The 25,386-nt window shown below is 52.0% G+C and overlaps 5 protein-coding genes across 16 annotated transcripts in view; 3 read left to right on the forward strand and 2 right to left on the reverse strand.

Moving 5' to 3' along the window:
* FRMPD1 (FERM and PDZ domain containing 1) overlaps positions 1–5,137 on the forward strand; it is a 46,116-nt gene extending 40,979 nt beyond the window's left edge. For 4 of the 5 annotated variants that reach the window (XM_030003833.1, XM_030003838.1, XM_030003835.1 and 1 more), the window contains one exon: positions 1–5,137. In XM_030003833.1, the coding sequence (XP_029859693.1) occupies positions 1–2,342 (2,342 nt within the window). In that variant the 3' untranslated portion in view covers positions 2,343–5,137. The other variant, XM_030003836.1, reaches the window with a different exon arrangement.
* TRMT10B (tRNA methyltransferase 10B) overlaps positions 4,535–25,386 on the reverse strand; it is a 25,933-nt gene continuing 5,081 nt past the window's right edge. For both annotated transcript variants that reach the window (XM_041120698.1, XM_030003839.2), the window contains exons 2-10: positions 19,036–19,041; positions 10,372–10,520; positions 10,151–10,259; positions 9,931–10,055; positions 8,553–8,705; positions 7,669–7,747; positions 6,744–6,811; positions 6,327–6,450; positions 4,535–5,261 (exon numbers count right to left, since the gene is read on the reverse strand). In XM_041120698.1, coding sequence (XP_040976632.1) covers positions 5,155–5,261; positions 6,327–6,450; positions 6,744–6,811; positions 7,669–7,747; positions 8,553–8,705; positions 9,931–10,055; positions 10,151–10,259; positions 10,372–10,512 — 906 coding nt within the window. In that variant the 5' untranslated portion in view covers positions 10,513–10,520; positions 19,036–19,041 and the 3' untranslated portion in view covers positions 4,535–5,154. The remainder of the gene's footprint in view (positions 5,262–6,326; positions 6,451–6,743; positions 6,812–7,668; positions 7,748–8,552; positions 8,706–9,930; positions 10,056–10,150; positions 10,260–10,371; positions 10,521–19,035; positions 19,042–25,386) is intronic.
* Positions 10,594–18,919, forward strand: LOC115336583. Of its 2 annotated transcripts, none has more exons than XM_030003840.2 (5): positions 10,594–10,748; positions 12,614–12,775; positions 15,153–15,252; positions 17,826–17,956; positions 18,579–18,919. In XM_030003840.2, exons 1-5 carry the CDS (start codon positions 10,698–10,700, stop codon positions 18,852–18,854), a joined length of 720 nt encoding a protein of 239 aa, XP_029859700.1. In that variant the 5' UTR covers positions 10,594–10,697; the 3' UTR covers positions 18,855–18,919. The 2 variants fall into 2 exon arrangements, with proteins under 2 accessions (XP_029859700.1, XP_029859701.1); XM_030003841.2 differs by lacking the exon at positions 10,594–10,748 and adding an exon at positions 10,897–12,346.
* Positions 19,492–25,386, forward strand: part of DCAF10 (DDB1 and CUL4 associated factor 10) — a 12,891-nt gene continuing 6,996 nt past the window's right edge. The window contains exon 1 of the mRNA XM_030004420.2: positions 19,492–19,838. Coding sequence (XP_029860280.2) covers positions 19,540–19,838 — 299 coding nt within the window. The 5' untranslated portion in view covers positions 19,492–19,539. The remainder of the gene's footprint in view (positions 19,839–25,386) is intronic.
* Positions 22,937–25,386, reverse strand: part of SLC25A51 (solute carrier family 25 member 51) — a 9,828-nt gene continuing 7,378 nt past the window's right edge. For 5 of the 6 annotated variants that reach the window (XM_030004419.2, XM_030004418.1, XM_030004415.2 and 2 more), the window contains one exon: positions 22,937–24,115. In XM_030004419.2, coding sequence (XP_029860279.1) covers positions 23,201–24,076 — 876 coding nt within the window. In that variant the 5' untranslated portion in view covers positions 24,077–24,115 and the 3' untranslated portion in view covers positions 22,937–23,200. Of the gene's footprint in view, positions 24,116–24,909; positions 25,381–25,386 lie in introns of those variants that run through there. The other variant, XM_030004414.2, reaches the window with a different exon arrangement.

Below are 25,386 nucleotides of genomic sequence, written 5' to 3' on the forward strand. Positions count from 1 at the left end.
CAGGCTACAGTATGATGTCCTGGGAGGGTACAGACACCTCCTCCTGCATCCTAAAGAAACCAAGGTGTTACAGCTTGGGGGAAAACCTGATGACAAGGCAGACAGCAAGGGAGAAACACAGAAAGGAGAAGGAGCTGACATATGCCAAGAGCCTGAGGAAGAGGAGATCTTTCCTGAAAACCGATTACACCTCGCAGGTCACTTTCCCCTTGGCTCTGCCAGGCTCTCTGCAGAGTTGCTGCTCTTGGCCACCACCAGCCCCACTCCTTGCTCAGCCCCCCACTCCACCCTCCTCAGAGGACATCAAGAAGGATGCAGAGCTGGGATTCCCTGCTGCCGCCCAGGGCCAGAGAGACACTGCTAGCACAAACCCACCCTCAGACCTGATGGAAATGGAGCCTGACACCATGGAAACAAAATCAGTGACTGACTCAGTGGTTTCTTCCATTTCAGCTGTTCGCCTGCAGGGTGACCAGCACAGGGAGGAAAGTGCAGGCATTGACATACATGTGGACAGTGGCCTCCAACCTGCACATGCTATACATCCACCTTTCCTATTCCCGGAGGAAGCAGTGCCCCTTCCTGGGGGACAAAGCAGAGCTGCCCAGGAAAGTTCCTCCATGAAGACAAATACTGGGTGGCTGAGTGAGGAGAGCTGTGTGGCCACTGAAGGCTGGCTGGCCCGAGTGGCACTGGAGGAGGTGGGTGAGGTGATGGCAGCCCAGCACAAGGCTGGTGATGGATCCCCATTCCTGGGCCAAGAGGTGACCTGCCCTGCTAACGAACACACACTGCCGCCATCAGAAAATGGCCCCAGTATGGCCTCTCCCCACGAGGTGGCCCAGGACCAGGAACTCCTCCCCATGGCTGGGAGGCAAGCACTGTGTGAGGAACCTCTGCCAGCTCCCTGTGAAGAAAGAAAAGCTAATCGTGACAACTGTGCTGAAAACAGCAGTGACAATGCCTTGTCACAAGCAAAAAGCAGACCAGTGATAAACAAGGAGGCCTTACGGAAAGCGCACAATAAAAATCACATGGGTTTTCCAGATGCAACTCAGCTCTTAACAGACTGCAGCAGCACTTCAGGGGTTGTAACTCGCCTCTCCTGGCTCTCATTTGGAGTGAGGACAGACCTCACATCACCCAGCCCATCTCAGGAAAGGGCAGATATCCCACTAGAGCTTTTGGCCTCTCAGAAGACCAGTGGGTGCCTGGGGGCTGATGCTCTCAGAAGGGAGATGCAATCATCCCCAGCTGGACCACCCTTTGAGAAAGAGTTGGTAAGCAGCCAGTGGCTGGATGAAGGAAAGGCCAGAAAAGATACAGGAAATGTGGCTCTCAAACAGCCACGGCCTGTTCAGACTCCTCTTCCCAGAGAGCAGGCTACTGACGTGGGGAAAGACTCTCCTCTGACTCTAGGGCTTTCCGTCTCCTCATGCCCAATTCCCTTGGGCTCGTTGGGGAAAACTGCAGGAGACCACGGGGCTTCAAAACACTCCTTCCTCTGCTTTAACCACAAGAAGGATGGGCAGACCCCTTCTGACCCCATCATGGCCAGGTCCTTGGGTTTTTCCACAATGAAGAAGGCATCTCCGCCACAGCTTAGGATGGACAAGTGCAGCTGTCAGCTGTCCTATATCAGCTGCTTCCACAGGCCTGATGACAAGGGGGAACGTGAAACCATCATCCCCATTTGCAACACGTTTCTGGGGCCCCTCACCACTCCACCATCCAGCAGCTGCAGTCTTCCTGGGACCCCTGTGAGCAGTTACCCAGTCTCCATTGCTAGGGATGTGGCATGGTGGGACCCTCATGTCCAAGCCCTCAGCCAGCTGAAGGACCAAGCACGGATGAGCCCTGCAGATTTTTCCCGCTTCCTAGCCTACACCACAGAGCTTCAGGAGGTTGTGGGGAAACTCTCTGGGAACGAAGCAACCCACCTGCAAGATCAATGTGCGGAGCAGGGTGCTGAGAGCAAGGGTGCCCTTGGCTTAGCCTCCCGGGACCTGCTCTCCAGTTGCCAGGAGCTCCTGAGAACAGAACAGCCCCTCAAAGAGCTGCAGGCTGCGCTGAGGGTGACATTTGACCACCTCGTTCAGCTGGCAGTGGCCTGCTTCCAGGTGACACACTGCCAGCTCTGCAGGCAGAGGCAGCAGGAGCTCGGGGCTGCGCTCATGGACGTGGTGGGCACCTACCACCAGCTTGTGCAGGCTGTACACCAGCAGCTTCGCGGGCAAGGCTGCCCAGATCTGGGTGCCAAGCTCCTCGCCCGCCAACACACAGCCCTTACAGCTGCCATGTTTTGTCTCCTGCAGCAGGTCAGGGTACCCCCATTGGTGTGACGGGGCTGTTTGATGGCACACGAGTGCACTGGGTGGGGAAGAGCCCAGCTATGTTCCCTGTGTCCGCTACCAGGCTCTCCCCCACAGCTCTAGAATGGTCACGGAAGGATGTGGCCATGTCTGTCGGCTTAGTTCCACCAAGAGCTGCCCTGTCCGGGGGATGGTCACGAGGCAGGGCATACCGCCCTCCAGCCTAGCTTTGTGTAATTCTGCATACACAATCTGTATGTAACATGCAAACTTGTAGAGTACTTAAATGGCTTATGTATCTTGCCTAGGGCTTGTCCCTCACCTCCCAAAGGTCCTGCAGGTGGCCAGTCCCAAGGTGTTGTCTTAGCCTTCTTCTGTGGAGAAAGACGGGAGCCTTTTGGCCTTCCTTTCCTCTCACTCCTTACTCTACAGGCAGACTCTGAAGTAGTCACGTCAAATCCCACCCTGGCCCGACACGAAGGAACCCAGGCTGCTTTGTCCACCTTCGGTGGCTGAAGATGTTTCCGGAGTTGTAATGGAAACCTCTCTGGGAACAAAGCTATGCTGTATTTAACTGCTTTTCCTTGCAAGGACAGAAGAGAAGGTTGTCCCAGGCGAGGGAGGCAACACCATATGCTGCTCTTCTGATATGGTCTCTTTGTGTCAGCCACCTCTTCTGTTTGCTGATGCTTAAGTCCCTGATTAACCCCTCCCCACTACTTGTGGATCCACAGCTTCCAGAAGGAACAAGTAAGCCCAGAGACTGAAATGTCACCTTCACAGCTGTGGAGATGACCAATTATGCTGGCCTCCCTAGGAGAGGGCAAGCCCCTTCTCCCAGTCTCATCGGTAGCTCGTCTTCCATCACGTGCAGTATATCCCTAGCTAGGCATGAGCTGTTTCTCGTTAAAGGTCATCTAGCTGTGCATCCCCGGTGAGTCGGCACTCCAGTGCTGGAGGCATGACCTTGGCACCCTCTGATGAAGAGGGCAGAGGCAGGTCCCTGATTGCTGGTGTCTAAATTAGGGGCTTGTTTGGGAGCAGCTGGCTCTCTCCGAGGGGTATCTGCAGCAGGCGTGCTGCCTGACAACCTCTCTCTGCCTCCGAGTGTGCTCAGGATGGAGGGGTCTGCACAAGGCAGCAGAGGAGCACGTGCAGGCCAGAAGAGGTGGCCAGCTCTGCCCGTGCACACCACGTCTTCAAGCACCAGGGCAGCGTGGGGACAGGATTGTCCTGTGGCTCTGTAACAGGGAGGGCACTTCCACTTTTGCTCATTCTTTAATGCTTCTGGAGGGAGTGAAGGGCAAGTCCTTGCAGCTGAACTCCGATGTGGAAGAAGGTGGCAGCTAGGGCAGAAAGGAGTGCTGCAGCACTGCTACGAGACCTCCCTAACCAGGCAGCCTCTAACAGCCAGGCACGCAAACAGCCACAGAAATTCAGCAACCTTTAGCAGCCCCATGCCAAATCCCCTACAGCCGCTACTCTCACAGTGTGCCTGCAGGCAGCAAGCTAGCTAACCAAGGGCAGTCTGCTTTCCTGGCAGCACAGGGACAGGGTGGCCTAAGTACCTTCAGCCACTGGGGAGGGTACCACTGCCAGGTGGTTTGGGTTAGCGTACACTGCTGCGTAGCAAACTCAGGGGCTCAGTTAGAAAGTTAAAGGTCTCTTACACAGAAGCCCAAGTGCAGACCTCTAACAACACACCAACGGCTGGTGAGCAGGGGGACACGAAAAGTAGGAACTGGAAGAGTGCATGGGCACAGCAAAGCAAGAGGCACTGGCAAACACAAATTCAGCCTATGTGGGGACCCTGTATCCACCAACAGCTGCTCTGGCAGGCCCTACTGACACTGTCTCATGGGCACAGAATTCCAGGTGTTGGAAAAGGCTCTTGGTGTGAAGGAGAAATGAAAACATGTAAGCAAATGAGATAGATAGTAATTTACCTCAGAAGACTAACCTGGTGGTTAGACATAGTCATTGACGGTGACATTTTGTTGGGGGCGGGGGTGGGGATTTAGCAACAATGGCTGAGGTAACATACTGACTTAGATGCATCAAAAATGCATTCTGCTGTGGCTGTAAAATATGTCACTGCTCTATGTGCAGGGCACAGTCAAATCCCAGATACCTTTCCAGGACAAACATCAGGGTTAGCGAACTTCACACGTCAGTGTGTGACGACGTACTGTGCATCAGTAACTGTAAGGATGCAATGGGAGTTTAAGAGTAAACGTTTTATTTCAGATTAGATGCACAGGATTAGCTATAGGCTTCAACAACACAACAAGTCTTCCAACTGGTTCAAAGTTGTTAGGACATGGTGCACCTGGGAACTGTTTCTCCATTGGGGAATCACTTCCCAGCTTGTGTTCCCCAACTGGAACAGCACTGTCCTTTTCTGTGGGAAGGAATTTTCCTCGCCAGTGAGCTTTGCAATTCTAACTTCACCTTAATTGTCATTTAATCAAGATGAAAGAAATACCTTAAAGCTCTCCTCCCTGTTCCAGAACAAGTGTAGACGCAAGAGTCAGGAACACTCTAGCAAGCACCCACAGAGAAGCAAAACTGAATTCCTGTCCATTTTTTACCTGATACCAGGACTCCATCAGCTTTTGTTTTCTGTTCCAAGGGGAAAAGCCATTTCCAGCATTGTACAGCTGAGGTAGAACGTGTCATGCTCAACAAGGTCCTTAAACAAGATTTATGCAGAGCTGTTTTCTCCACGCACATGCTGGTGCCTCTGCTTGAAATTTGGAGTTTGCCTCTCTTGTCTGCACGGCTCCATAACATCACGAAATAAAGAGTTTTCTTGTGCATTGTCATGCTGAGGTATTTCCACTTATTTCACTGCATCTGGTAGCGCATAGCCTTTTCCAGAAGAAACTCCAGCTTTCAAGGCTGCTGGCCAACTTCGGGTTTCATAGTAAGTTGATAAGACATCAAAGACTGTCGGGAATAGAGACATACCATGCTATGATACCAGTATCACTAGGAAGCTCTGTAATACACACCCAATGGCTGCAAAACATCAGGAAATTATAACAGCTGATGCCAGAGGTTAGTGTGGGATTTGCATTCCCTCTCATTTAAAATCTGATGGGCAAGTGTTTGAGGCAGCTCATCCAGGAGCAGACAACTATTTTCAAGATGACTTTGGGGAGCTCTGGCTAGGAAAAGCAGAGCCTGTGTCAACTAAAGCAAGGTGCTGCTGGTCACCATTTTGACTAACCTAACCTGTACTGCCCATCTGTGCTGCTGACAGTACACCCATGGTGGGTCATACCTACTGTGCTTCCACCATCGCTTCTCAGATGCTGTGTCTCCAGATCAAGGCTCCCATGGGACACACAGTGGTCTCTAGCAGCTATGCTTCGTGGTCTGCAGAGCCCTCCAACACCTCCTCTGCCTCGTGCAGACTGAGATGGCAACAACATCCTCGTGCCAGAGGTAAGAACTTACTAGAGCTGGCCTAGGACACGAGCCCCTCTGTAGTCCTTAGAGGTGTTCACATTACAAAGCCACAGACTGCCAGCAGAGGTGGAGGAGCATGAGCTCATCCACTGATATGACGAGGTGGCCTAGATCACAGTCATGACATGGAGCCATCACAGTGGTATAGCACACGAACACCCCACCCTGGTATTGTAAGCCTTGCCTTGACTGAGCCTGACACAGGCCTGACAACTTCTGTCCTCCCTTGCCTGGGACCTTGTGTGACTTGTAGCAACAGCATCCTCCTCACATCTCCCCACGCTAACTGTTCGCTGCTTTGTGCAAAGCAAGAGTGATGCAAGTCCCGCTCCCCTGAGAACGGGCTGATGCAGAGAAGCACACAAGACCTTCAACATGGGGGCAGCACAGATAAAACCTAGTAAGAGAAACCTCTGCTCCCTGTTTTCCCCCATTACTCAGCACTGGGCCTGCATCTTGAAAACACTGCTGCTTCAGCACTTGATAGCCTCTCCTCTCCTCCAGCCCAGGCCAGTGACAGGACATGGCTCAGCCTCTCACCTTGATTAATTGCCAGTGTCTCCGAGTGGTAGTTCTTGGTGTTAACCGTTTTCACCATGTACTCACGAATGGGGAGGCGGGCTGTTTGCAAGGACTGCTCTCGTGCCCTTTGCAGAGTCAGCTTCTGCAAGGGAAACAAGAACAAGATGCACAAACCTGCACATGCATAGCATGCACATCATTTTGGGCACAAGCAGCTACAAAGCTGAAAACTGTCGTGTTTCACCCAGACTGCTGCAGTCTCTCTCAGTCTGGTGCTGGATCCAGGCAGAACCTTGAGGAAAAACAGATGGTGGCACAACAGTGATGTCTCAAATCAAGGCAGCAGCAGCGCTGGGTGCTACCAATGGGCTGTCTCTGCTCTCATGAGAGAATGGGGCAGACAGCACCTTCTGGTTCTGACAGGCTACTACCCACCTTGTGAATACTTTCATCCACCAGGCCTCCGAGGACGTACACTTTATTTGGATCAATATCTTCAAGGACTAGAAACAAGATAAGCACTTGCTCACCACCACACAACAGTAAAATCCTGCACTACACCATTTTCCAAGCAAGACCCCACTTCCATGAGAAAGCTGTGGCCTAAGTCACCCTTTACCCTGGAGCCTCAGACCGTGCAGGAGGCTGAGGCTTCAGAGACAGAAGTGTCTGCCTGAACCCACACGCATACTGAAAGGGGTAGATCAGATGCAGGCTGAAAGCACAGAGTGCCAGAGACACCATACGTTTCTGCTCCCTTTAACTGTTGTCTGTTCTGAGATCTGGCTGAGCTGGTCAGTCCGATCCCAATCTGCTCTGCAGACACCTCCCCACTGTCAAGGTCACCTACTAAAACCTTCCCCCACCCTTATCAGATTCTTTATCGGAGTAAGGCACTTGCATAAAACAAGAAAGGGATCTACGTCCCCAGAAACATGTGGCCGCTTAGAAATGGAGGAAGAGGAGAAAAATATATGGAGCAGCAAATTAAGCAATGTAGCTGCTGCATTATTTCAGAGAAAGATGTAATTTAGACTGTATCCAAAACTGCCACAGCATGTCTACTTTGCTGCTTCATAGTATTACAAACTGCAGGGGGTCTAAACCCAGGTTTTAAGTGAAGTCTGCTGCAGATCACACACAGCCCCGAGTCAAAACCTTACCCCCCGTCAAAACAGATTGAGATAGGAACAGATTTAGCATCAGAACTAAGTACACAGTACATCTCATCCAATTTGAGACAGTGAATGCTTGGAATTTCATCACCTTAAGTATGAAATAGTCTCAAAAAGAAAAGCTTAAAAAAAAAATCAACGTTTTGCCCTAGTTCCCCTGTGCCTAAAGCATGTACAATATTTACCATTCTCAGAGTCAGGAGTGAGATAAACAATTGCATCTAAAGGAAACAGGTCCAGGTAACTTTCTTCAGTTGTATCCATCTGAAAAACGCAAGACGGCGAGAAGCAGCCCATTAGCCCAAAGTCCATCTGCCAGAGCAAAACCCACTCCCAGACACGGAAATAAACTGGAACTGACACTAGTGCCTCAGGTGTTTAAACTCCTACAGATAGAGTGCTTTTTTTTTTAACTGGAAAATGTTTCTGTATGAGCACTGAACAATACATATCTCAAAATCCATTAAATTCTCTTCTCATCAAACTCCATAGACATGGTTTGAGGAAGGGAGATCAGCAATAATTACCTAATTTTAAATGATATTCTAATTCTTTAGAGATTCAGGAGTCTCCACTTCAGGTGGTTTTCTCTCCTCACCGTTACCAGGTGCCGCCCCACATGCGCTGTAGAACACATGGCTCAATGTCACGTCCATAACCTGCATGTGTGGGTCTTGTGCTCGAGTCAGACCGAGCTCCGTCCAAAAACTCAGGACAGGAATGTGTGACCTGCCCAAAGCCTGACCAAGCTTCTATGTCTGCCTGTCCCCAGTATTACAGGTCTCTCTGCAGAAGTAGCGTCCGGAGAAGGAATTCTCCTCCTGCAGGTAGGAGGGACACAAGCTCTAACCTGAAGGCTTTGCACATCGCCCCATTATATGTCAGTTCTCGTCTCCTGCCAAAGGGCAAGAAGATCTGACCTTAACCACTGTCACTGAACGGCATTCCCGCACCACTCACAGCACTCATCCCAGCCCACCTCAGCCTGTCCTTGGGTCAACACTGAGGGCCAGCACTGTGGCTGCAGGGTGCTACGAGCCTTGAGAGCACTGTGGTCAGAGACCCTTACCAAATAATTGGAGAAGCCGTCGTTCATGCGAAAACACTCTTCGTAGATCAACGAGCCCACCACAAACTCCGTCAGGCAGAGCCAAAACGGCTTCTCGGCCCGCCTGTTTGCCCCGTAGAGTCTCCTGATCTGGGAGGCGAGGCGGCTTGTTTCCTTCCAACAAATAACAAGCACAGTGACCCACAAGTCCAGGGGCAGGGGGTAACACGGCTCCATTCAGGGCCTGCAGACTTCCATGACGCCCGTGTCACTGGCTGGTTGCTGAGGCTCTGGAAAAGCTGTTCCTGGGGAGCACAGCTCAACTGGCTCTGGATCTCAAGGAAACCCAGAGAGCTGGGTGTGCAGCCAGCCAGTGCTGGAGACCAGGCAGCCATGGGCAAGCCTGGGGGGTGAAGGGACAGGCAGAGACAGCTCAGAAGCTGAGCCCAGGAGAGCTGCTGCGTGCACCCTCACACATCCCAGCTCTAACTGAGCTGGAGGGTTTCTTAGTTTCCCAGCACAGCCACAACAAACCAGTGACCTGCCCCAGCCACCTCTCCCTCTGACACTCTCCAGAGCAGAAGCAGGGAGAGATAGACAGGTTAAGAAAAGCAGCTGCCAGGCCGTGTCCAGCCTATGTCGGGGCACATCCCCAGGATCTCCAAGAAGTTTCCAGACCCTGGAGAAGGACCGTGCTGGCAGGCCATCATAGCATATTTCCATACACTCTGTATGGCATGTCTAAATATTTTGATGGTTTTAATATTTTGTACCAGCCGTGGAAACTGGTTTGCTGCTAGGCGACTGTAAAAGTGAGATTTGGTAAATAATTATTAGAAATCTTATACTAACACTATGATTGGAACAATAGACAAAAGTATAGCCAAGCAATTAACTAGCAGAGGTAGTTACGCATAAGTTTTGCAGTTCTTTGCGCTTAGGACTAGATGTTCCTGTACGCTAGATGAGAACAATGTTGAAACCGACCACGTGTGATTGAAACTGCGTTAAGCTTCAAGATCAAAGAACAAGGACAAGAATAAAGACTTCAGGGACAGCCAGCAAGAACTTCAAATGGGTCGGTGGTCGCAAAAGCAGCCCTTCGACTCAAATGGATCCTTCATTGCGCGTGATCGGATGCAGGCAGTACTAAGCTAATCAGTTGCAATTATTTTTATGTGTATGTATACTAATCTGATTAATACGCGATTAGTTATTCTATATAACCTGTTAGCGCTAAAGCTGCGAGGTGGAACTATCCCCCCCAGCGCTGCAATAAAGAACGCCTGCGTTCTAAAGCTCCAAACCGAGCCTCGGAGAGTCTCTTCGACCGGCTTTTCGGTATCGGCAGCACCGGCGCAGAAGGCCGCGGCAAGCCGGGACCCCCGCCGCCCCGTACCTTCCTCGTCATGCAGTCGGCCATGCCGAGGTCCACGCAGAGCCGCGGCCCCGCAGCCTTGGCCTCCAGCAGACGTTCCTTCGCGAGGGCGGCCGAGGCCCTCCCGCCATCCCGGCTGGCAGCCCCTGGGAGGCAAAGCAGAGAGATGGCAGACCAAGCCCGGCGCCGTGCCCCGGCACCCCCCTCAAGCGGGCCGCCCCGCGTTGCTCCGTGCCCTCACCGGGTCCCTCGGCCCGCCGGGCCCTGCTCTTCTCCCGCTCCTGCCGCCGCTTCCACCTCTTCGCCGCCAACACCCGCTCCCAGCGCCTCCGCTTCCGCAGCACGTTCCTCTGTGGGAGCAGCGCGGCTTCAGGTCCGCGGCCCTCCAGCCGCCCACCCCGCGACGGTGAGGAAACCCGGAGCTGAGGGGAACTCGGCCCGGCCCGTCCCGTTCCGACCTACCGAGCACTGCGCCGCGCCGCCCTCCCGCTCCACAGCGGGGCCGACGGCCGACGGTTCGATCCGCAGCAGCCGCAGGGCCTCGCAGGCTACCGCCGCCTCCGCCGACGAACAACCGCCCTCGGTCGCCCCGCCGCCCGCCATCACCGCCGCTGAACCCCCTGCCGGGGCGGAGCGGTGCGTGGGCGGAGACGGGAGGCGGGCGTCCCCCGGGAGCTACGGCGCGGCCGCGGAGGAGGAGGAGGAGGTAGCGGGAGAAGGGCGGGACGGATCCCGCACCGGCCACACCGACCCCGCTTGGCGGCCGCGGCGAAGGGGGAGGACGAGCCATGAGCGGCTCCGTGCTGCGCGGCCTGCGGCGGCTGACCGCCCGCCCGCCCGTGAGTACGGCCTCGGCCCGGGGTCGGGGCAGGGAGCGGGGGGCAAGCCGCCCGGCGGCGCCGGCCCGCCGCGGTAAGGGCGGCTCCGGGCCGAAGGCGGCGGGTGGAGGCCGGTGGTCGCCCGCCCGGAGGCCCCCCCCCCCCCCCCCCCGGGAACCGTCGGCTGCCGCCCGGTCCCCCCTGGACCGGGGCGGGGGGGTCGTTGGTCTCGGTACCGGCTGACGGAGGTGCGAGGTCCGGCCGGGACCCTCCGCAGGAGGAGCGGGTTAAGGGAAAAAGGTCACTGGCCACCCTGGCTAATGGCCTCCACGGGTGACATGGAGGCCAGCGGCTCCCACCCCTTGGCGGTTTCTCCTTTCCACTCGGGGCGTTACGCGCCGTCACTCTGCCACGCACTTGCGCAACGTCCCTCCGTGAAGCTGCTGAACCCGCTGCGGCCGCCGGTCCCTGACGCTTTTTCTTCCAGCGATAGGGAGGGAAACCCGCTGGACCACTGTACGGATGTATACGGGTTCGCTCTGGTTTTGAACCGGGTGCACGGCTGACCTTTATGTGACGGGAATCCTTGCTTTCAACGGCCTTAAAAGCTACCTGTTGCACCCCGGTGTATTTTTGCACTTATCCTCAGAAGTTTAATTTCGGAGATGGTCGTCCTGTTTGTAATTGCTTTAGTGTTTTTCTCATCGTTTTCCTAGGTGGTGCCTGGATACGTTCTGGTACAGCATGTACAGCTGTTCCACCGTCTTCCTTCCTCATAGCAGCAAGCCGAGGTGTCTCTGCCCCAGTTATCGTTGTTACTCGTTTACGCTGCAGTAGCCTGTTGGCGTTCGGGGCCAGAACTCAAGTATATGCCAAGCAAAACCACTTGGAGAATGTGTGATCCAACAGGTTTAGTTTTCACCCCAAAGTTGTGGGGGACGCCGTGCGGTGGTGGGATCACTGGGGATCGTGCAATGTTCTTGGGAACATTCAGAACTGCTGTGGCGCGTGTTGGAGAGCTGGGAAGACACTCGAGGAGCCCTCTGAGCAGGGTGCCGGGACACCCCAGGCTCTGCTCGCACGCCTGCACCGATGCCCAACACTGAGTCACTCCGCTCTCCGGCCCAGCCCGCCCATCTGTAAGATGCAACTGCTTTTGTAAAGCCCTTTACTACACAGCTGAAGAGCTAACAAGGCCTGTAGCCTTGACACTGCAAGACCACCACTTCTTCCAGTAATGGAGTGTTACGAAGGGTCATACAGTCTTGTCAGTACCAAGCCCTTTCCAGTGGTTCTGGTGTAACAATGCTGTTTACTTCAGGCCTCCAGAAGGCCCGGTTCTGGTGCCACTGATTGTTCTGCAGGAGGGAAGGTGGCTTTGCCTGGAGGGAAGCTGATGGGCAGAAGAAAAAGGCTTTGAATTGATTCTTCATGCTCCTTTGTTGAAGGAGATCTGTTAGGGTCACTGCTGGATGTCCGTGTGATGTTGCTGTGTGGAGATTGGTGGGAAACACCTTTCAAGCTTGGGAGATGCCGGGGGTTCAGCCTTGGTGCAGACGGGCTGATCCGTGGCTGGCGAGGACTGCAAGGAGCAGCAGCCGTGCCCTGCAGCTGAGATGGTGCATAGGAGGGGGGCAGGGGGAGGTGATCCTTGTCGGATGCCCACAGAGCAGCGCAGGGCTACAGCCAGGAGCGGGGCTTGGGTTTCCCTTCCCAGACCACTGACTGCCCCGCTAGTGGAGCAGCGAGTGGCTTACAGTGACAGAGGTGCCCCTAAGTCGTGTCAGAAGAGCAGGAGTACCTGCGGAAAAGCTCTCCCTCCCCAGGCTGCCGAGGTGATACGTGTCCTTCCGAATAACAAACTTTCCTCCTTCCTTTCTCCCCAGCTTCTGCCGCTCCTAGCCTCAGGGGGACTCCGGAGGCGGCCCCAGGTGGCATACAGCACCAAGGAGGAGAGCACTGCAAGGCCTGTTGGGCGGTACCCGGTACCCAATAAGAAGGACATGCCGTATGACATTGTGGAGCTCATGGAAGAAGTAGAAATGAAGGTAAAGGAGTTCTGCCGCAAGACTCTGTCAGCGGAAAGGGTCCAAAGTCAGAGTAAGTCATACACCTTAAGAGAGCAGTTCTGGTCCAGTTAGGTCTAACACAAACCTGATAGGAGACTGAGGTGAGCAGCACTTCTTGCAAAGTTCCTTCCCGTCTACAGGATGGGGATTTTACTGGAAATCCTGCAGTGTGTTGACAGGTTTGTAAGTCTGCCTGGTTCTGTGAGACCAGTGGGTTGTCTTGTTACCGAAAAACCTGGTCAAAGAAACTCTCTAAGACTCAATTTCGGAGTTTTAGAAAGCAGGCGATCTTTATTGCAGTGCTGGGTGTGCGGGGGATCACTCCACCCATCGTGCACACCATTACCTGCAACAAGCAGAAATTTATATTATTCCAGTCATACTTATTCATATTATCATTTACATAGTGTCCACCCTTTGGTCACGCGCAGAGTGGGTCATCTCTTTCTCCTAGTTAACTGGCCTTGGCAAGTTTTAATTACAAAAACTCAGCAGAACTCAAAGCTTATCATCCGGGCCCAAGGCACATCAGGCCCAAGGCCTCCTGTCTGTTGGCGCCTTTAGTGCGTACCATTGACAAAGCTGAAGGTTTTTCTTACCTAGTTAGTACATACCAAAATTTTGAAGTTTTCAAGCAAGCAAAAGTTCATTAGTACAGCGATACAGTAAAATTTTCCTCCTTCTGCCTTTGTTCAAGGCATCAGCTTCAGATGGCGTCTGATGCATGGGGTTAGCTGGAACACTGACATGTATTTGTTTTTCTGGGAGAGCATCTGTGTTTACTTGAGACACTATTAGGAGTATATTTAACACTACTAATGGAGAAAAAACAAGGGAGGAGCTGTTTTGATGACAGTATTAAAAGGCTTAGGGGGTATTTCTGCTTTTGCGCTTTGATGTTTTTCCTCCAAAGCCAAATGGGCTGCGCAGTGGCAGAACAGTAAGCCTAATGCATAACTGTGTATAAGGGGAAAAAAAGAGGGAATTGGACAAGAGTTTCCTTCCCTACTGTTGCGAAGAAGGCATGCCACACAGTCCTTCCTGATGGCTAAAATACTTCACCAGCCACAGCTCCGTGGAGACTTCTCTCTTCCCAGAGCTTCCTCTCAGGGGAGTGCCAGTCCATCCCTCCCTATCCTTCCTGCCAGCCTGTTGAATCTGTGCTCTGCTACCACTGCAGTGGCCCCGGTGAAGTTCGCCTAATAATGAAAGGAGACATCAGACCTGAGGCTAAATAGTACGTTCAGAGGAAGAGTCAGCTCAAATTTCACATGCTGTGATGCAGACCCCTGTTTGTCAGTGCACTGAAAGGGTCAGCAAAGACCTAGGTATAGGATCCAACCAACGTAGCAGACTTGGATATCCAAACAGTGCTGCCAACCTCTGTTGCTAGAGGTTCCTAGGTAAACTAATGGGTTGTGGACAAAAAGGGAAGAGCCTCCCCTTGGTTAACTAACAGTAAACGATGCGTGAGACAGGAGGGTGGCACAGGCAATTGTGTGGCAGTGGAGGGAGCTTGCCAGAGGGGTCTGTGACACCTGGGCTACTCTCCTTTTCCATAAACTCCCTGAAGAACAGCAGCTGGTAAGCTGATGGAGCCCGCGGGCAGTTACCACAATCACAGCGAACCCAGCCTGTTTAGAACTGCAGTGGGCAGCCAGGCACTGAGGCTGAACCCCTGCTGATAAATGCTGACTGCTGGGACCCGGGCATGGGTGGGTGCTGCATCGGCTGATCCTGCACGTGAGAGGCAGCAAGTGATCCTCTGGGAAAGGCAACCTCGCACACCATCACAGAGGTGGACTGGGCACTGGCAGTTATCGGGAGCAGAACAGGGAGAGAAGTACAAGCAGCACTGTTGTGCCAGCATATGCATCCACGGTGTGCCAGCACCTCAGATGGCATGCTGTTTGGATTGCGCCAGCCCTGTCTTGCGTCCTGTAAGCTCGGAGGGAAGAGGAGAGTTACAGAAGGTTTGGGATGGTCAAATGGGTGTAGCAGCATCTGTGCAGGGAGACCAAGGGGAGACAGCCTCTCTGGAAAGGAGCTCGCCCATGTGCCTGTGGTCATTACTGCTGTGGCTGAAGTGAGCAGGGCAATCAGATGTGCTATCAAACTGCAGCAACACCTAATTAAGAACCACATCATTACATGTTCAGTCATATGTATAAATGGGCTGAAAGGGCAAGAGAATGGGTCTGCAGAGATTGCCCAGCACTCCTGTGCTAACAAATTGTTCTCTAAGCCTACTGCATTAATGTTGCCCTCTGTGCTCCGTGTTAGGTTACATAATGTTGCCCTCTGTGCTCCCTGTTAAGTTAGAGTTCTTGACTTGTTTTTCTTTTTCCTTGAACAGACTGGATTTCTGCCCAATGTGTTCAAAGCCATGTCTCACCGACCTGCTGAATTCAGAGCCTTTTTTGCTTATTACAATGCCATTATGAACAAAGACACAGGTAAACCATACAACCACCTCAACACTTCCCTTCCCGGTGCAGATGCGAAAAGCTGCTAGAAGCGACATTTCTGACATCCTCAGATGTCAGAGGCCTCACCGTGCCTCCTCCCAGCCCATAATAACAGCTGGCAGAGGCTGGCACTGTGCAGCTGCTTCTGGCTTCGCTCATACTGCGTACAGCTTCATACTCTTTAGCTTGTGGCTGAAAAGCAGCTCTCAAGCCAAGCTCTGCTGCCTTGCCGCACCACGCTCTGTGTCGCGACGAAGAAAGGATGGGCTGCTGCCTAAGGGAAGATGAGCTGGGAGCCGAGTGTGCTGGAAGGGCACCGGCAGAGGCAGTGGTTTCACGGGCAAGGCTGCAGCCCCACGCTACCAGAGCAAGACGAGCAGGGCAGGTCTGGCAGTGGTGACCAGGGCCAGCCAGGAGTCCAGATTTCCGAGACAAGTCCATGGGGACGAGGCGGACCCAAGATCGATCCAGAAAGGCGGCCTGGGGGTCAGTCGGGTTCCAGACCAGCAGGGTTATGCAGCCAGGCACCACAGCTGCAGTGTGGCTCAGATGGGGTCACAGCTAAGGGCCCAGCATAAAATAGTTGCCAAGGGAAGGGCAGCTCCTTGTTGAGCCTGCCTGCAGCTCTTCCTTCACAACAGTTCTTGGCTATGAGCTGCCTGCGAGCGGTGCCCAAAATTTGTGTGAGGGAGGCTGTGCCCTCTGGCACCTGACGTGCTGCGCTGGAGACTTTGAACCCGGAGGTGTCCATACCCTGCAGCAGCAGGGAGAGGAATGAGGTGCTTGCTGTGTGCTGGAACACCTGTGCCGCGGGCGGCTTTTGCGTGCCCCAGCATGGAGGTAAGGGAGGGCTGGCTGCGCTGTGGTGAATTCTGCACGGCTGTCCACCCTTTGAGGAGATGCAGTTTGAGGACTGCCTGTTCCTCCCTCATGCTTCCCATGGTACAGAGCACCAAGGGGCCTGTTCTCATTGCTTTTGCTCTGAAGGTACATTAGTAAAACTCAGAGATTTTGTAAAATAAGCTGGCGTGTGTAGACTACTCCTCCTGTTTATGGGAGATCAGGGCTCAGGAGGAGCGTCTCGCCAAGTTCTGGGAGCAGTGAGGAGTGCAGCCTTATGCCTCTCTGACATGGTACCTGCAGACTCTGTGTTAAGTTTTCTGCTCTGCTTGTGCTGCTGGAGCGAAGCCAGGCCCCTAGCTGTACAAGGATCCGTTTTTCCCTTTCATTCCCATGGTTCCTTTCTGTTTGGCTTGAAGAGTAGGACTACTTTGGATCCCGCCCTTCGTCAGCATCTCTCCTGTAGTATCACAGTGTTGCCACCTCCTGGCACTGAACCAGAGCAAGAAGGTCTTTTCTGACTCCTCTCTACCCAGGAGGTTTTAGTAGTGTCTTTCATGCTCTTAGAAGACACTGGTTTTATGGAAATATTTTCAAAGTCCAGTAAAGCAGTAGCTTTTGTGGGGAGGAGGAGGGACCCTGACCTTCCCTGTGAAGTGCAGTTTTGAAAAAACCCTGCTGCTAATTAATTATCTTTAAAAAGGCAAAGAGCATGAGTGCTGATACGCAGCTGGGTTAGTTCCTCAGATCCTGTGCACAGTTGTGTGGTGAAGCCCTTTGTGAAAATGATTAGGATTGGTTCTGAGTATAACAAAGCACAGCCTTCTTTTCAACAGCCTCTTTAGAGCTGTCTCAGGGCTAGACACTCTGTAGACGTTGTGATTTGTCTGTCTGGTGGTCATTAGATGACCTCAAAGCCCCAGTCCTAGGGTACCTCATTGTTCCTTTTGTTTTTTACTTTCTGCCTTCAAAAGCTGCCAGTAATGTTTACTTGCTGAAACCTGCTTAGTGGGTTTTAGAACACTGTACTTTTCTGTAAAAGCAGCAATAAAGCATCAGAGGGAGAACAGACAACACCCTCCCTAGCCATTTGCCTCTGAGACATACACTGAGAAGTACCAACTGAGCTTCCTACTCAGTGAGCAAGTAGTTGTGCTCCTCCGAGTTTTCCTGTTACGTGGGATTGTTGTTTCTCTGTTGACCAAATCTCATGTCCCTCATCCTAATTAGGTGCTTCATGAGCAACCATCCAGGTAAATTGGTCGCATGGATGATCATAGAATCACAGAATGGTTTGGGTTGGAAGGGACCTTCAAAGATCATCTAGTCCAACACCCACCCTGTCATGGGCAGGGACATCTTTCACTAGATCAGGGTGCTCAAAGCCCCGTCCAACCTGACCTTGCACACTTCAGGGGTGGGACACCCACAACTTCTGTGGACAACCTGTGCCAGTGTCTCTCCACCCTCATCGTAAAACATTTTCTTCTTATGTCCAATGAAAACCTACCATCTTTCAGTTTAAAACCCTTGCTCCTTGTCCTGTTGTCTAGGAGCTTTGGTTGCAGTGTCTCCCTGCATGCTCTCTGGAGCTCTGTCTCCTGGGCTGTACTGCACGCAGCTTGTACCCGGAGCCCTCCCCTCTCTGTTTCCCCCATGATAGTTGCTGTGGTGGACATTTTTAGTAGCAAAGCGTGCCAAATCTTTTGCTGTCCCTGTAGGGCGACTCAGCAAAGCAGATAAAGAGCTCATAATTGTGGCTACGAGTGCTGTGAATAGATGTCCCTACTGTGTGGTTGCACACGGAGCACTTCATCGGATATATTCCAAGCAGCCGGCGCTGGCTGACCAGGTCAGTGGGATTACAACAGTGTGCACCCCACCTCCTTCGCATGGTCTTTTGGGAGGTGGGAATGGCCCTCTTGTGTCTGCTTTTTCGCCTGAAGTTTTGATCCTTAAGTCTATGTGGTTCCCAGCAATCTTGACACGTCTGGGGGCCTAACTCAGTACCAGGCTTAGTAGGTTTATTGGTGAGCAGTCACACCAGTCGCCAGTGGGGGTGGGACCTCGAGGTGGGGGTCTGTGTATCCTCATCTACCTTCCAAGCAAGATGTGGGGAGGGATGGTTCACCTGCAGAGCGTTCGTTCTGCTGCCCGCCTTCTTTGCTGTTTTAATCTCGTCTGCGGAAGAACTTGCTACCAGCGGGAAGCTGCAGCATCCTGGCGGCGTTGTGTCCTGTTTCAAGAACTCCATCCATAGCCTGCTCAGCAAAACTGCCACGGTCCCCGAGATGAGAAGGGCAGTTAAACAAATGAGTCTTTTGTCTGATGGTAGCCAGGACGTCTGGTTCAGGTGCTGAGTAAGAGCCTGTGTACTGCCATCTCTTTCGTTCGCGGAGCGAAGAAGGTGGTCAGCCAGTTAAGACTCTTTGCTGGGTTCACCTGCGCGACCTCTGGTTTCTGCTTTCTCACAGGTCATTGTGAACTGGAAACTGGCTGACCTGAGCGACCGGGACCTGGCAATGCTGGAGTTTGCTCTTGCAGTCTGTCGAGCTGACAACATCACTGAAGAGCATTTCCAGAAGCTGGAGAGGCATGGTTTTGACCGTGAAGACGCCTGGGACATAGGCATGATTTCTGCTTTTTTCGCCATGTCTAATCGCATAGCTCATTATATTGACCTGCGCCCAAACAAGGAATTCTACATGATGGGCAGGACGCCCGGTGGAGAGATGGAGGAGGAAGCTTGAGCGTGCCCGACTCGGCTCTCTGACGCCTAGGCGCCCGAAAAATTCATCAAGCTCTTAACTCTCAAGCTAGCGTGGCTTATTTCTGAGCGTGTCAAAGGGTTTAAAAGTTAGCGCCGGGTCGTAGGCGAGAGTGACGGTGGGCTGCCCTTTTCGGGAGTCCGGTGGGACTTCGCGGGGACACGCTCGACTCCAGCGGGCACAGCAGGGAGATCGGAGCTTTGGTCTCGGCACCGGCCTTGCAGGCCAACAAGCGCGCTGGGTCGCGATGGGACTTCGAACCGTTCCGCGACGTTTTACCGGCTCCGCTGCTCTGAGATCTAATACACGTCGTTACGGGCAGGTGTCCCGTACGGACCCTTCAACGGTTGGCGATTTAACGGGGCTTTGCCGTTCCTCCGGGACACCGGAGGGCGAAGGGAACGGCTGTGTCGGCCCCCCCCCCCCCCCGCCCCATACGAACACACACACACACAATCCTTTGCCTCTCGGTACCGGGGGCCCGCGGCGGACAGCCCCGGGGCCGGCGGTCACGTGGCGCGGCCCGCCGTGACGCGAGCGGGCGGTGACTGCGCAGGCGCGGTGCCGCCGGTCGGCGGCGGGGCGGGGGGGGGGGGGGGAGGGGAGGGGGGAGGGGGGGGGCGGGCGTACGGAGGGGCGGCCCGGCGATGGCAGCGGTATTGGGGCGATGAGCGGGGAGGTTTCTCAGGCGGAGGGGATAGGCTCCGGCGGCCCGGGGATAGGTTTACCCGCCATTATGGAGCCGGAGTTGGAGCTACTGTCCGCATCTCCGCGGTCGGTACCGGGGGGAGGCCTGTTCGGGTGGCTGCGCGGGCGCAGCCTGGGCCGCAGCGCCGCCGTGGACCCGGCGCGGGATACCTTCCGCGCCATGACCGGGTTATACGGTTCCATCCAGCCCGCCGACTCCGTGTACCTCAGTACCCGCACGCACGGCGCCGTCTTCAACCTCGAGTACTCACCCGACGGGTAGGGCCTCAACCGCGGATCCCCGGTTACCCCCCCCCCCCCCCCACACACACCCCCCCGCTCTCCCTGCGGGCTGGCTACCGGCCGCGCCCGGCGATGCCGCCTCACCGCACCGGCGGGGAGCGGGGAGCCCGCTGTGCCTGCGCCGGGAGGGCTCCCAACCCCCTTACCCCCCCCCCCCCCCCCCGCCAGGTCCCCGGTTGCTGCCTGGCTCGGCCGCGCTGGGGCGAGGGGTGCCCCGGTCCGGAGGAGCCGCGGCAGGCGCTCCCGGGGGCTTGGGTGAGGCTGGTAAGCCCCCCCCCCCCCCCCCCCAGCTCTTTGCCTGGGGTTGGGGGCCACGACACGACGCTTTTCTAATGACCTGGTGTGCCCGTGGCGGGGGGGGGGGGGACGGACACGAGACCCCTGAGGTCTGGGGCAGCTCAGCTGGAGGAGGGTCGGGACTCAACCCGGGGGGAGGCAGGGCTGGGATGCTCCTCAGCCAGACTGCACCGTTCCCTCCGAGGTTCCTGCCTGCTACCGGCTGTGTCGCGCCGTGAAACCGTCTGCTTGGGGTTTCTTTCGTTCCAGGCTAGCAGCTGCGTTGCAGGCGGGAGGCACGGGAGAGCACGGGTGGAGAGGGAGAGCCGTGACAGAGAGGGCTTCCCTGGATGGGGTGCGCTTCCCGCTGCCTGGAGGTGCTCCCAGCTCCTTTTGCAGTCCTTCCTGCAGGAGAAGGGGAGGCGATGAAGCGAGGCACAAGATTGAGAACAGGGTGGTGGGGCCGTTTCTTTAACTAGCGCAAGCATCCGTGTCAGAGTCCTCGGAGAGCTAAGTTTCTGTTTTAAATGCTATGCTTTTACTTATTCATTTAGGGTTCCATGAATTTTGTGGGTCTGCACTGACAAATGAGTTTAGAGGTGTCCTGCGGTATACTTGTATAACAGTGTAGACAAAAGCAAGTGGCAGTTGGACTTGTTTAGCATAAAAGAAGTCCTGGCACACCAGCTTAATGCGGAGTGAGTTTATTTCAGAGATATCTGCGTATTTGTATATTACAGTATGCTTGTAGGTGAAGTTTTCTTGGCAGAAACACCTTGTGACCTAGGTTTTCAGTTTGCAACAGTGTTTTCAGTTTGGATAGTCAGGATTGAAATCTTTGTTACCCTTGATAGTTAGTCAGCTTTTCTGTTTTCAGTGAGTTTTCATCAGAACAGAGCTCTGGTTTCCACGAACACCTGAACTCACGATGATTTTGCCATGGTTGTGCTGTAGAGCTAAGTTTCAGCTCCTTATTTGTTCCTCCCATTTTTTGAAGAGGACAAAGTTAAGTGCCACAAACTATCAAAACCATTCTCAGGTGACTGTTGCTGGAAAGTAATTTCTTTTGTAGATCCCCAGCCAGGTGTGTTTAAGGTTCCTGAGGCACAGGGTCCTCTTTGCTGTTCTGGTTTTGGCAAGTGAAATAGGTGATACAGTAAGATACTAAAGGTTGCTCCAGACTTTTCTGTGTCGTCAGAGTGTTACCAAAAAAGCTGGTCAAATAAACTCTCTAAGACTTGATTTTGGAGTTTTAGAAAGCAGGCATTCTTCATTGCAGCGCTGGGTGCACGGGGGATTGCTCCACCTATCGTGCACACTGTTACCTACAACAAGCAGAAATTTATATTATTCCAGTCATACGTATTCATATTATCATTTACATAGCGTCCCCCCTTTGGTTACGTGCAGGGTGGGTCATCTTTTTCTCCTAGTTAACTGACCTTGGCAAGTTTTAATTACAAAAACTCAGCAGAACTCAAAGCTTATCCTCTGGGCCCAAGGCTCATCAGGCCGAAGGCCTCCTGTCTGTTGGTGCCTTTAGTGTGTACCATTGACAAAGCAGAAGTTTTTTCTTATCTAATTAGTACATAACCAAAATTTTGAAGTTTTCAAGCAAGCAAAAGTTTGTTAGTACAGCAATACACTAAAATTTTCCTTCTCCTGCCTTTGTTCAAGGCATCAAGAGTAGTAATGGTAGCCTGCTTTAGTGTCTGTTATGAAATTAATCTCAAAAAACATGGATAACAATTAGCCATGTTACCAGCCTGAGTCTCTGCTAATGCCCAATTTAGCCTGGTGCCAGTGCCTTGCTGTTGCTGCCTTTGACCATCACTTCCATAACAACACTACTGCTGCTGTATCTTTCCTACCTAGCTGCTTCTAAGATCGTCTTTGGTTGTCATCTCTGCCACACTTACAGACCTCCACCGAAGTGGGTAATACCCAGAAACCTCCTCTTGTTGGTGTTGCTGTACAATTCTGCCACACAGCACTATTAAGAGTACACATCAAGTAGGCAGAAGTCCAAGTTTCAGGTAAAAATATCTCGTTGTGATCCATTATTCCACAGCCCAAATGAAACAGAAGTAATTTGCAAAAGACAAGATACCTCAGTACAAGAGAGCTGTGTTTGTGAACTACTTTCACAGCTGCAGGAAGCTGAACTATATCATGAGCATTACAGAAAGGGCCATCTTCTTTCTGGCCCCATAGCTGTAAGCAACAGAAAAAGCAGCAATGCAAAAAAGCAAAAAAAAAAAAAAAAAAAGGCAGAACAAACTCCCATGTTTACAAGTAAGTTTTTAACAAGGAAGGACACTTTAAAGCTTTAGTAAATTTGCTCCTTCATTCCTTCCACTTTTCCCTTTTCACATGAAGGCACATATGTACATATACACAGAGATCCCACTTTGAACTGGAGTCAGCTTCGACTGAAGTTAAACATTCAGTAACCACTCTTACACTGCTGAATGAAATGTTCATCTTAAAGCCAAGCATCAAAATGGCTGGCAGAATAGTCTGCGTAGGCTTAGTTTAAGCTTGAAGTTCTGAACTTCAGTCATCCTCATCTGGATCTGTCCTTTTAGCTTTAAACAATAAGAAGTACTTAGGACCCAAAACATTTGAAAATGCAGTTCTTAAATACAGATTTTGAAGTTTATCAGGCAAGGGAATCAATTTTCATCAGCCCCTCCTTGATTTTCATGTTCTACAATGTGGACAGTGGAGCACATTCCATCGTGGAGCGTTAAGAAATTTTGGGAGTGATACAAAATAAGCCTCTGGACTAATGTAAGTGTTGGGTTTTTTTGTTTTGTTTTTTTTAAACCTTGTGTTTGTCTAGTAGCTCTATTATGGGTAAACTCACTTCCCAGCAAAAATACTTCAAGAAGGTCATCTTAATTGCACAAAGGTTTAGATGCATCACCATTCACCCCATAAATATTGAAGGCCAAGACTAATTACCTTTCACATTACGCAGGCACTGTTCCCTGGGATTAAGTGACATCATACATGCCAATACTCAAATGAACAGACGAGCCGAAGGAAGATAGTGGTTTTCATAACACCTTTAGCAAGAATTCGTAGGTTGCATTGATTATGCCCCAGGACAGGACAGAACGATGGTAATTCAGATGGGCTCCTCTGAAAAGGTGGATCAGTTTTCTATCACGTTCCAGCCAGATCTTCATGAAAACTTTTGAGAAGGATTGAAATTCACCACCAATTTGAGCTTGCATGCGAGTTTTTACAACATTCACTGGGAAAAACAAGAATCCTAGCATGGCACCCAACAGCCCTCCACAGATAAAGTCATTGACCAAATGAGTGCTGTAGGAAGTTGCTTCAGGCAGACACTGTTTGATAGGTCCCCGTAGGCCAAAGAAGAGTGCATTGCTGGGTCCATTTCGGAGCAGAATAGGCACCAATCCCCGGTAATATTCTCTCATCCCATAGACTTTGAGTACCTTGAAAGCCTGGTAAGTGTTTGTAAATTTATCGTGGTGTTTGTAGTCCTGAAGCAAAGTCTGAACTCGCTCAAAAGGTGTAAGAATAGCTTCTGTGGTCCCTGCAAGCACTGCTGCCATGCTGCGAGTGAGGAGTTCAGGAGCACTTGTGTGGCTATGGAGCAGGGAGGAGAAATCTTCATACAAGCCAAACATTAGAGCCAACGTTGTCGTTTTCTGCATTAATGGGGGAAGAATGCCACGATAGAGATTTCGAATTCCGTCCTTCTGCAGCTGATGTACTGCATCTTTTGTTTTCAAACCGTACAACTGCTGTCGAAAGAGGACCTTCTGGATAGGAAAAGTGACTGCTATATTTGTGAAGGCCGCACAGTAGCCACAAAGATAATGTTTACCAGAGGTAGCCGTTATGTCATTGCTCAGATATTCCTTTGAATTCGTTGGGGCAGAACCTTCTGAATCCATCATACTGTTTTTCTTACTGCAGTATATCTCAGTTCTCCTTCCCTACATCAAAAAAGGAAAGAACGAACATGAGCAGAGCTGCAAGTGACCCTGCAGCTTTTTTCACACTAGCGGATCATTCAAACAGCACCTAGTATCTTACACCTGAGAAATGCTCATATAATTCGAAGGAGAAAAGCAACAAATGCCAGATCTGATGGATGTTGCACTCTTTTCTACTCAACTCTCAGCGACCTGAAAAAGTGGCAGTTTTTCCTTTCTGTACAGTTTTAAATTAAAATAGAAATAAATTGGGAAGGAAATTGAGATATGAACTCCTCAAGTGCTACAATACAGCTGACAAGAGGAAGCTTACACATTAGATTTCCCCATTCACTGTGGCAAAGAATTCAAACAGTGACAGGTCTACTCTCACACTAGTAAAATACACATCACTGGGACAGTGGTGGTGGGGACAGAAGAGAGTCTAAGAAAAAAAGAAATAAAAATTAAATAAAATACATGCAGTAGCATTAGAAATTCTGATCATTCCACTCCGCCCTTCCCTGTGGCAGAACACAACAGATAACTTAAATAATAATTTGTCATGGTTTAACCCATCCAACAACTAAGCACCACACTGCCACTCTCTCACTCTCCCCCTTGCGCCGGTGGGGTGGCGGGGAGAATTGGAAGGGTATAAGTGAGAAAGAAACTTGTGGGTTGAGATAAAAACAGTTTAATAATTAAAAAGAAACTTTAAAAAAAAAAAATTTGTAAGGGGAAAAACACAACAGAGAGAGAGGGGAAATAAAACCCAAGAAAAACAAGCAATGCAAATGAAAACAATTGCTCACCACCAACCGACTGATGCCCCGGCAGTCCCTGAACAGCAGCCCCTCTCCCAACCTCCACCGGCTGCGGCCCCCAGTTTTATTGCTAAGCATGACGTCATACGGTCTGGAAAATCCCTTGGGTCAGTTTGGGTCAGCTGTCCCAGCTGTGTCCCCTCCCAACTCTTTATGCACCCCCAGCCTGTTCACTGGCCGAGCACAGTGAGGAGCAGAACAGCCCTTAGCACTGTGCAAGCACTGCGCAGGAGTAGCTAAGACATCCCTGTGTTACCAACACTGTTTTCATCACAAATCCAAAACACAGACCCATACAAGCTACTATGAAGAAAATTAACTCTATCCCAGCCAAAACTAGTATGCAATTGTAATCACAGGCTTAAATTAATCTACAAGAACACTTCTAACAGTTAATTAACCTGCAGCCTCATCTGCAGAGAAAGCAAGCATCTTGAACCCACGCCTGATTTTCATGTTCTATCA

This window comes from Aquila chrysaetos, chromosome Z, assembly GCF_900496995.4.
Source record: "Aquila chrysaetos chrysaetos chromosome Z, bAquChr1.4, whole genome shotgun sequence".
Taxonomy (NCBI): Eukaryota; Metazoa; Chordata; class Aves; order Accipitriformes; family Accipitridae; genus Aquila; species Aquila chrysaetos.